The 11360-nt window shown below is 46.3% G+C and overlaps 1 protein-coding gene across 2 annotated transcripts in view; it reads left to right on the top strand.

Annotated features, from left to right (window-relative positions):
• The first annotated feature begins 415 nt into the window (after positions 1–415).
• The window catches only part of DES (desmin), a 36734-nt gene continuing 25789 nt past the window's right edge, over positions 416–11360 (top strand). For both annotated transcript variants that reach the window (XM_073634321.1, XM_073634320.1), the window contains exon 1: positions 416–1057. In XM_073634321.1, coding sequence (XP_073490422.1) covers positions 522–1057 — 536 coding nt within the window. In that variant the 5' untranslated portion in view covers positions 416–521. The remainder of the gene's footprint in view (positions 1058–11360) is intronic.

Here is an 11360-nt window from a genome sequence, read left to right as displayed (position 1 = left end):
TCACAGGACATTTGCCCAAGTATGCAAGCTGATATTTCAAGCTTCATGCTACAACTCACAGCACATATTGTGCTACCTCCTCTTTCTTCGGGTTCTTAGTTAATATGCAAGCTTAGGAAGCATATTTATGGTTCCCATGAGATAAAAGTCGGTTATGTGACTTCATAGAAGGTTAAATAAAAGCGAAAGTAATTTTTTGGACTCTGACAAACTTTGATTCCTTGATCCTCAGCTCAAGACTCTCCCTTGTCCCAGAGACACTTTGCAGCTGTTCAAGAGACAATTGCACATGATCCTTAGTGACGTGTGAGTGGGATGCATGGGATGGAGGGGGCAGGAGAGAGTTTCATGACAGAAGTTGGGCTTGTCACAGAGGGGAGGTATCTGACATCACTGGCCAGGACATACAAATAGACAAGTATCAGGGCTCTCGCTCCTGTCAATTCACACCACTTCCAGGATCTTCATCCCTCCAGAGCCAAACCTCCAGGCTCTCTACACCCAAAGCTAAAAGAGCAACCATGAGTAAGTCCTATTCATCTAACCAGCGGGTGTCTTCCTACCGCCGCACCTTCGGTGGGGATTCACCATCATACAGCAGGGCCTCCTTTGGGACCAAAGGAGGTTCAACCAGCTCGGTCAGCTCTAGGGTCTACCAGGTTTCCCGTTCAGCGGCCGTCCCTAGTCTATCCAGCTTCAGAGCATCACGAATTACCCCGGTACGGAGCTATGCCACAGATGTGCTCGACTTCAGCCTTGCCGATGCCATGAACCAAGAGTTCCTGCAGACTCGCACCAATGAGAAGGTGGAACTGCAAGAGCTGAACGACAGGTTTGCCAACTACATCGAAAAAGTACGCTACCTCGAGCAGCAGAATGCCATCCTGGTGGCCGAAGTGAACCGAATCAAGGGCAAGGAGCCAACCAGGATCAGCGAGCTGTATGAGGAAGAGATGAGGGAGCTGCGACACCAGGTAGACATTATCACCAATCAAAGGTCACGAGTGGAAGTAGAAAGGGACAACTTGGGCGATGACCTGCAGAAACTGAAACAGAGGTGAGTAAGTAACACAGTAGAAGGAGAGATGGACACGTTTTATAAGGCTAGCAGAAGGGTGGGTTGGGCTATAGTTAAAACTCTACATCTTTAGAAGGCAAAAGGGTAGTCAGATAGGGAGGAAAGTAAGGGCAAAGAAACAGGAGGGTACAGGGAGCTTATAGCAGAAGTGTAGTCAGATAAGGAGGAAAGTAAGAACCAAGGAACAGCAGGGTACAAGGAGTATATAGATAAGGGGCAGTCAGATAAGGAGGAAAGTAAGGACCATGGAACAGCAGGGTACAGGGAGCATATAGCTAAAGGGTAGTCAGATAAGGAGGAAAGTAAGAACCAAGGAACAGCAGGGTACAGGGAGTATATAGGTAAAGGGTAGTCAGATAAGGAGGAACGTAAGGAACAAGGAACACAGGGTACAGGAAGTATATAGGTAAAGGGTAGTCAGATGGGAAGAAACTTAAGGACCATGGAACAACATGGCACAGGGAGTATATAGATAAAGGGTAGTCAGATAAGGAGGAAAGTAAGGATCATGGAACAGAAGGGTATAAGGAGTATATAGGCAAAGGGTAGTCAGATGGGGAGAAACTTAAGGACCAAGGAACAGCACGGCACAGGGAGTATATAGGTAAAGTGTAGTCAGATAGGGAGGAAAGTAAAGACCATAGAACAGCACAGCACGGAAAGTAAATTAAATGGAAGAAAAGTGTGTGGCCTTTAAGATTTCCATTATAAGCTAATATATTTATTACAGGTACTTTATATAGTGCTGTCAATTAACGCAGAGCTTTACACATATATTGTACATTCACACCAGTCCCTGCCCTGAAGGAGCTTACAATCTAAGGTCCCTAACTCACATTCTAAGGCCAATTTAGACAGGAGCCAATTAACCTACCAGCATGTCTTTGGAGTGTGGGAGGAAACCCACGCAGGCACAGGGAGAACATGCAAACTCCAGGCAGGTAGTGCTGTGGTTGGGATGTAAACCAACAACTCCAATGCTGCTAGGCAGAAGTTCTAACCACGGAGCCACTGTGCTGTGCTAATTATTCAGTTGGAAGTAATGAAGGGTTAAACTTGCCCCTGGTGTAGTCTTAATAACTTCTGTTCTCTCATCCAAGCAGACACTGCCTCTTAAAATTCCCCCTCCCCTATAATCCATATCCTTGTACTTGCCATATAAGGGGCTCATGCTTCCAGGAATGTGGGAGAGGATGCTCCCATCGGTGTCTTTGACTTCCCGTCCGTGACACTTCCCTGGAACTGGTGATTCTGCCCCTCCTAGGGCACTGTGTTAGGATAACCATGACCTTCTGCACAGAGTTATGTCATGTAATGTACTACTCTATGTGACATTTCAATATCTTCAAGATTTATAGATTTGTTCTACATGTCACATCGTTGATCTGTTTTACAAGTGGTTGCATACAGTATGACAAATAGTTTATATTTACTTTTTTTCCAGCACAGGTTAGACAATTACAAACATGACTGATGGCTACACGTAACATTTATATTTGTTGCCTCCAGTTTTCATAGATCATCCCTCTATAATCTCCAGAAGAACTGATTTTATAACGTATTTATTCAGCTGTTTAGTATGTGTTTGTATATTTCTACATGGTGTGGTGTTGCCGATCTATTAGGATAGACTTAACCATGTGCAAAAATAACTGCCGGAGTCAATATGCCAGGATATCATTGCTTCATAGACTGGAAAGACCATTGAAGTATATGTTAGTTAGTTTTACTTTATTTCGAACATGTAAAAAAAAAATACAAAAAAATAAAAATACAAAATAAAAGAAGCAATTATTCAGTAGTAGACAATCACAAAAAAAAAAAAAATAGTTACAAAAGAAGACAAAAAAAAATATATAATTTAGTTTATATATCCGAAAAGGAATCTAAACCCTTATCTAAACCCACCCCTTCTCCATAATTATTAATAAACTATTCAATATCCCATCACTATTAAGGCATACAGTAATTAATAATTCAAATATACTGTAATATACTAATTACCAATAATCTAACTACACATATATGCATACATACAACCCTACATACATACATACATACATGTAAACCCTCACCTTGTAAAAAAAACCATTCAGTTTAACCACTTCAATACCGGCCTATTCTGGCACTCCTCTCCTACATGTAAAAATCATTTTTTTTTGCTAGAAAATTACTCAGAACCCCCAAACATTATATATGTTTTTTTAGCAGACACCCTAGGGAATAAAATGGCGGTCCTTGCAACTTTTTATCTCACACGGTATTTGCGCAAATAATTTTTCAAACGCCTTTTTTTTGGAAAAAAAAGTTTCATGAATTAAAAAATAACAAAACTGTAAAGTTAGCCCAATTTTTTTGTATATTGTGAAAGATAATGTTACGCCGAGTAAATAGATACCTAACATGTCACTCATGGAATGGCGCCAAAGGTTGGTACTTAAAAATCTCCATAGACGACGCTTTAAAATTTTTTACAGGTTACCAGCTTAGAGTTACAGAGGAGGTCTACTGCTAGAATATTTGCTCTCGCTCTAACGCACGCGGCGATACCTCACATGTGTGGTTTGAACGGCATTTACATATGTGGGCGGGACTTACGTGTGTGTTCGCTTCTGAGCGCGAGCTACGGGGACAGGGGCGTTTTAAAAATCTTTAAAAAATTTTTTTTTACGCTTTTTTTTACATTTAATTTTTTTTGATCACTTTTATTCCTATTACAAGGAATGTAAACATCCCTTGTAATAGGAATCTATCGTGACAGGTTCTCTTTATGGAGAGATGCGGGGTCAATTAGACCCCACCATTCTCCTCCATGTACATAATGTAATGTGCATGATCTAGGGACAAAAAAAAAAATGTTTATTATTCCAGGAACTCCATCCAAGTAAGTAACAGGTCTGGACAAAAATTTTAAGGTACTAAATTAGTGGACTTGATGGCAAGAACAAAAACTCTGAAGTAAGATTATTCAGAATTTCTGTATGAACATTCCAACAAAATTCTACTGGTGTATGGCCAGCTTTAATCTTCTCATCCATCCATCTCTATGGTATTCTCACCTTCTAAACTTGGACACTTGCCATCCTGGCCTCCTATGAAGTACAAGTGCAAATAGTCAAAGCGGTCTTAGCAGTCCTCCAAGACCACACCAAGTGCACCTGTTTCAGCTGATGGGATTCAATTATACAGCAGATGGGTCTAAATGCCAGTTCCAATCTAATGAGAAATGAAAGGACCACTATCTCATAAAACATTGTATTCTGATACCTGCATTTGGTTATTACATATAAAAATATTATTCAGTATATGATTCTTTTTTTCATGTTGTTCTCAACATTACTATGCAGATGAAGCTGCCCAGACCAACCGACAATGACATAGACTTCTGGAAAATTACAATGCTCAGTCTCCGCTCTAATTCATCCCAAAGGTGTTCTATTGGATTGAGGTCAGGACTCTGTGCAGGCCAGTCAAGTTCCTCCACCCCAAACTCGCTCATCCATGTCTTTATGGACCTTGCATTGTGCACTGGTGTGCAGTCATGTTGGAACAGGAAGGGGTCATCCCCAAACTGTTCCCACAAAGTTGGGAGCATGAAATTGTCCATGTCCATGAAATGTCTTGGTCTGCTGACGCCTTAAGAGTTCCCTTCACTGGAACTAAGGGGCCAAGCCCAACCCCTGAAAAACAACCCCACACCATAATCTCCCCTCCACCAAATGATTTAGGCCAGTACACAAAGCAAGGTCCATAAAGACATGAATGAGCGAGTTTGAGCTGGAGGAACGTGACTTGCCTGCAGAGAATCCTGACCTCAACCCGATAGAACACCTTTAGGATGAATTAGACTGGGGACTGCGAGCCAGGTCTTCTCATCCAACATCAGCGCATGACCTCAAAAAAATGCGCTTCTGGAAAAATGGTCAAATAATCCCATAGACCCTAGGTCAAACCATCGATCGTGGGCTACCTATCGACCGCCGACAGGTGACAGGTAGACCGCAAAGACATTCCACAATTGCGACCCGTTTCTTGCTCTAGAGCGGCGCATGCACATGCTCACACAATCCAGGCTGCAGAGGCAGTCCCCGACCCTTGCATACGTGCGGCTGCGGGGCGGGGAAAGCCTCCAGAATAGCTCGAGCGGCTTTGGGCTCCTCTCCGAACACGCCCGAGTGCTTCATAGTGCTATTGCAATTCCCACGCCACCGGCCCTCCTCCCCGATGCACGGATTGGATACCATGTGGGATGGTGAGAGAGGATTGCTGGGAGAAATCTGCGCCTCTCTGCTCTCCAAGCCCTCCTGACACTCAAAGCCCTTCTGACACCTCCAATACCATACCCTCCTGACACCCCCAGCCCTCCTGTTCCCCCTAATACCATACTCTTCCGATACCCCCAGCCCATCTGATCGCCCCCAATACCATACCCTCCTGACACCCCCAGCCCTCCTGTTCCCCCTAATACCATACTCTTCCGATACCCCCAGCCCATCTGATCGCCCCCAATACCATACCCTCCTGACACCCCCAGCCCTCCTGTTCCCCCTAATACCATACTCTTCCGATACCCCCAGCCCATCTGATCACCCCCAATACCATACCCTCCTGATACCCCCCCAATACCATACTCTCCTGACACTTCAGCCCTCCTGATCCCCCCCAATACCATACCCTTCTGAGAAGTTCTGACACCCCCAGCCCTCCTGATCCCCCCAATACTATATCCTTCTGACACCCCCAGCCCATCTGATCCCCCTATACCATACCCTCCTGACACCCCCCCATACCATACCCTCCTGACACCCCCCAATACCATACCTTTCTGACACCCCCAGCCCTCCTGACACCCCCCCCCAATACCATACCCTCCTGACACCCCAGGCCTCCTGATCCCCCTCAATACTATACCCTTTTGACACCCCAGCCCTCCTGATCCAGCCCTCCTGATCCCCCCAATACCATACCCTCCTGACACCCTAGTGCCATGCCCTCTTGAGACCTCAGCCCTCCTGATTCCCCTGTACTGTGCCCTTCATATCTCCCAGTACCATACTCTCCTGAACCAACCCCAGTATCGCGCCCCCCTGACCCCCTATACCTTGCCCTCCTGACCTCCCTGTACCATGCCCTCCCGACCCCTACCATATTACTGACCTCTGTACACTTCCCTACATATTACTGACCTCTGTACACTGCCCTACATATTACTGACCTCTGTACACTGCCCTACATACTACTGATCCCTGTACACTGCTCTACATACTATTGATCCCTGTACACTGCTCTACATACTATTGATCCCTGTACACTGCTCTACATACTACTGATCCCTGTACACTGCTCTAGATACTACTGATCCCTGTACACTGCTCTAAATACTACTGATCCCTGTACACTGCTCTAAATACTACTGATCCCTGTACACTGCTCTAAATACTACTGATCTCTGTACACTGCCCTACCTACTACTGACCTCTGTACACTGCCCTACCTACTACTGACCTCTGCACACTGCCCTACAAACTACTGACCTCTGCACACTGCCCTACATACTATTGACCTCTGTACACTGCCCTACCTACTACTGACCTCTGTACACTGCCCTACCTACTACTGACCTCTGTACACTACCCTACAAACTACTGACCTCTGTACACTGCCCTACTTACTACTGACCTCTGTACACTGCCCTACATACTACTGACCTCTGTACACTGCCCTACCTACTACTGACCTCTGCACACTGCCCTACAAACTACTGACCTCTGTACACTGCCCTACATACTACTGACCTCTGTACACTGCCCTACATACTACTGACCTCTGTACACTGCCCTACCTACTACTGACCTCTGTACACTACCCTACAAACTACTGACCTCTGTACACTGCCCTACTTACTACTGACCTCTGTACACTGCCCTACATACTACTGACCTCTGTACACTGCCCTACCTACTACTGACCTCTGCACACTGCCCTACAAACTACTGACCTCTGTACACTGCCCTACATACTACTGACCTCTGTACACTGCCCTACCTACTACTGACCTCTGCACACTGCCCTACAAACTACTGACCTCTGTACACTGCCCTACATACTACTGACCTCTGTACACTGCCCTACCTACTACTGACCTCTGTACACTGCCCTACCTACTACTGACCTCTGTACACTGCCCTACCTACTACTGGCCTTTGTACACTGCCCTACCTACTACTGGCCTCTGTACACTGCCCTACCTACTACTGACCTCTGTACACTGCCCTACCTACTACTGGCCTCTGTACACTGCCATACCTACTACTGACCTCTGTACACTGCCCTACCTACTACTGACCTCTGTACACTGCCCTACCTACTACTGACGTCTGTACACTGCCCTACAAACTACTGACCTCTGTTCACTGCCCTACCTACTACTGACCTCTGTACACTGCCCTACCTACTACTGACCTCTGTACACTGCCCTACATACTACTGACCTCTGTACACTGCCCTACCTACTACTGACGTCTGTACACTGCCCTACAAACTACTGACCTCTGTTCACTGCCCTACCTACTACTGACCTCTGTACACTGCCCTACCTACTACTGACGTCTGTACACTGCCCTACAAACTACTGACCTCTGTACACTGCCCTACCTACTACTGACCTCTGTACACTGCCCTACCTACTACTGACCTCTGTACACTGCCCTACATACTACTGGCCTCTGTACACTGCCCTACATACTACTGGCCTCTGTACACTGCCCTACATACTACTGACCTCTGTACACTTCCCTACAAACTACTGACCTCTGTACACTGCCCTACAAACTACTGACCTCTGTACACTGCCCTACATACTACTGATCCCTGTACACTGCTCTACATACTACTGATCTCTGTACACTGCCCTACCTACTACTGACCTCTGTACACTGCCCTACAAATTACTGACCTCTGGACACTGCCCTGCATGCTACTGACCTCTGTACAATGCTCTACATACTACTTGCACTGTCCATAAATCAGCGCAGATAGCCAAGCCTGAATTTGGTCAAGAAAATCAGCCTGCAGTACCAGATGTTCTGCTTTCATGATGAACTCTGGCATCAGACTTGTGGGGGTGACCAAATGTGAATGAAAGTGAATTACCATATTTATCGGCGTATAACATGCACCGGCGTATGACACACACCCCAAGTTTAGGAGGGAATTTTAAAGAAAAAAATGTTTTAAGGAAAAAAACTTACATTAAATGACCATCAATGCAGCCTTATCAGTGTCCATCTGCAGCCTTGCACAGCGTCCATCTGCATGCTTGTCCAGTGTCATTTGCAGCCTTGTCAGTGTCATTTGCAGCCTTGGTGTGAATTGCAGCCTTGCAGCCTTGGTGTCATTTGCAGCCTTGGTGTCATTTGAAGCCTTGGTGTGAATTGCAGCCTTGCAGCCTTGGTGTCATTTGCAGCCTTGGTGTCATTTGAAGCCTTGGTGTCATTTGCAGCCTTGCAGCCTTGGTGTCATTTGCAGCCTTGCAGTCATTTGCAGCCTTGGTGTCATTTGCAGCCTTGCAGCCTTGTCAGTGCCCATTTGCAGCTTTGTCAGTGTCCATTTGCAGCCTTGCCCAGGCTGCAGTTAAACTGCAGTGACATGTCAGTGTCACTGCAGTTTGAAAATGGCGCTGCCGAGTACACAGAGCCAGTCCTGTGTATCTCGGCGGCTCTTGGCCGCTTTCGGCTCCTCTCGTAGTTCCACCCAGGATGGGCGTGACTGTGAACGGAGCCGAACGCCACCCATATACATAGATAGCCTCGGCTAGGTTCGGCTAGCTCCGCTCACAGTCATGCCCAGTCCCTGTGTCCATCATAGGGCAGGACTGGGCGTGACTGTGAGCGAAGCTAGCCGAACCTAGCTAGCCGAGTACACTCGGCTATCTATGTATATCGGCGGCCGTCGCTCACTCCGCTCACAGTCAGCGGGGGATCGGCAGGGATCGGCGTATAACACGCACCCGCAATTTTCCCCCTGATTTTAAGGGGAAAAAAGTGCGTGGTTTACGCCGATAAATACGGTACAAGTTTTTCACTAAAGCTAACTTTTAAGGTAGGCTTAAGTTTATATTTTTACAGTGACATTAGTTTTAATAGATTTTTTTAGAGTTTTTATTGCTGTCTTTACTTTTTATTGGGGGCTTGCTAGTTAATGTCTTAAAAAAAAAAGGGGACGCTGCACCCCGGTGATTATTGATCTCTTTAATGTTGTCCAGGTAGATGCTTATCTCTCAAAGATTGCCTACCCCCACCATAGACACACTCCTAAACCTTGTGGACAGCCTTCCCAGAAGATTTGAAGCTGTTATAGCTGCAAAGGGTGGACCAACACATATACATCTTATCGCCTGACTGTCACGTTAGACATGCAGAGGTGACATTTAGGCCCTAAATGTCACCTCTGCTTGTCCAACGTGACAGTCAGGCGCTGAGATGTATATGCGAGTCTCTAATCTGTGGAAATGTGAGTAGCGACTGTGCACAGATGAAAGCCAAACAAACAATGGGATTGACTTAAAGTGTAAATGCACCAAAGATTTTGTAGGGCCCCTCAACCCTCTGTAAGGCTTTATACAGCAAAATGTTGGCTACCACACAACCACTTGTCAGAATCCTACCGTCGAGGTCCTTGCATGCGCTGTACACCTTATACACCTATAACGATTTCATACTCCCTGCACCTGTCATACTTGGAATATAAGGCTTGTCGCTGCTCTCCTTTTGAAAATTTCTTTAGTGCTTTGAAGACCAGTTGTGGTCAAGTAACTTGATATAGGGGGCCTCAAGTGCCCACCAAAGGGCTGCACATAATATTCAGTAAATGTAAAGTGGCAGAAAGGTTTTAGAGACTGCAGATATGCAACATGAGATAATCTACTACGGTTTGCAGGTTCACCCAATAGGTGCCAAAGCTCAGAATTTTTCCCTGGGGCCACAGGTTGGGCACCAGGGTTCCAAACCACTGAGATTAGTCAACAAGCAGCATGGAGGCTACATAAAATTGGATCTCTTATCTATACACTGTACCTATTTATGCATAATTACGGCAGAAGTATTAACACAGTATAAACCCAACTATGCACCGCAAGACACTGTTTAATTTTGATCTCTTAGATCAGCATTGTTCACCAACAATTGTGTAGTGTGAGGGCCTGTCTGACTGTATATAAATTATGTAGGTTCTTGCATTACATAGCTATTGACAACTGTCAAGTAGATTGTACAATCAGAATCTAATGTGTGTGTGTGGGCAGCATTAATCTAGAGCAGTGGTCACCAACCAGTGGAGAGAGAAAATGTTGGGGGTCCCCAGGGGTTTTGCCCACAAATCAACACTGTGGCGAATGTATACCGTCTAATGTTGTTTCCAGTGTTGTTCTCAATGCGCACTGATAGTCAATACTGTCAGCGCATTGATACCCGATGCCTCCTCTGTAGTTCCAGTGTCTTGCCGAGAAAGTTCCCCAGGCGGATAAGGACCCCCCTGTACTGCGCATGCGGTGCGCTTGCGCAGTACGAACGACTACGGAGCCGTCGAAAGTCTCCGAAGTTGAACAGCTGATCGTCAGCTTTACACGGCGCCTGCGCACTACATTCTACCCTGAATCCAGGTTCAAGCCCCACCATCCAAGAGTTAGAATAAAAATATGCCAAGCGAAGCGAGGCCAGGCCTGAAGCGTGGTGAGCCCGCAAGGGACCCTGTTACAGGCGCAGTTTACAGCTGACTCACAGGTGTTCAAGCTTCGGCTATTTTTGGCGGCTCGCACTGCGCAAGTGCTGCACTTGCGCAGTACAGGGGAGTCCTTATCCGCCGGTAGGAACTTTCTCGGCAGAACACCGGCTCCTGTAAACTCAGAAGGAGGCACCGGGAGTAGTGAAGAGAGCTGGAGGTGAAGAAGGGGGGGATTTCCAATGACAGCACTGAACACAGTTTGTGGGAGTTTGTGGCATGGAGCTCAAGCACATGGCTGGATAAGGAGGTGAGATCCAATGATGAGATTGTGTAAGCCAGCAGTGTTATGCGGAGTGCGGGGGGGGGGGGGGGGCAGAGAGACGGAGCTTGGTGTGTATAAGGTAGCAGTGTGATCCAGATGGAGGGGGGCAGAGAGCATTGTGTGTATAAAGCATGTAAAATTCATTTAAAATTAGTGGTCTGCGGGATTCAGAATTGTGAGTTTAGTGGTCCGTGAGGTCCGAAAGGCTGGCGACCGCTGATCTAGAAGATGGTCACAGGC

This window comes from Aquarana catesbeiana, linkage group LG06, assembly GCF_042186555.1.
Source record: "Aquarana catesbeiana isolate 2022-GZ linkage group LG06, ASM4218655v1, whole genome shotgun sequence".
In the NCBI taxonomy this organism is placed as follows: Eukaryota; Metazoa; Chordata; class Amphibia; order Anura; family Ranidae; genus Aquarana; species Aquarana catesbeiana.
This window is presented reverse-complemented; position numbering and strand designations above follow the sequence as displayed.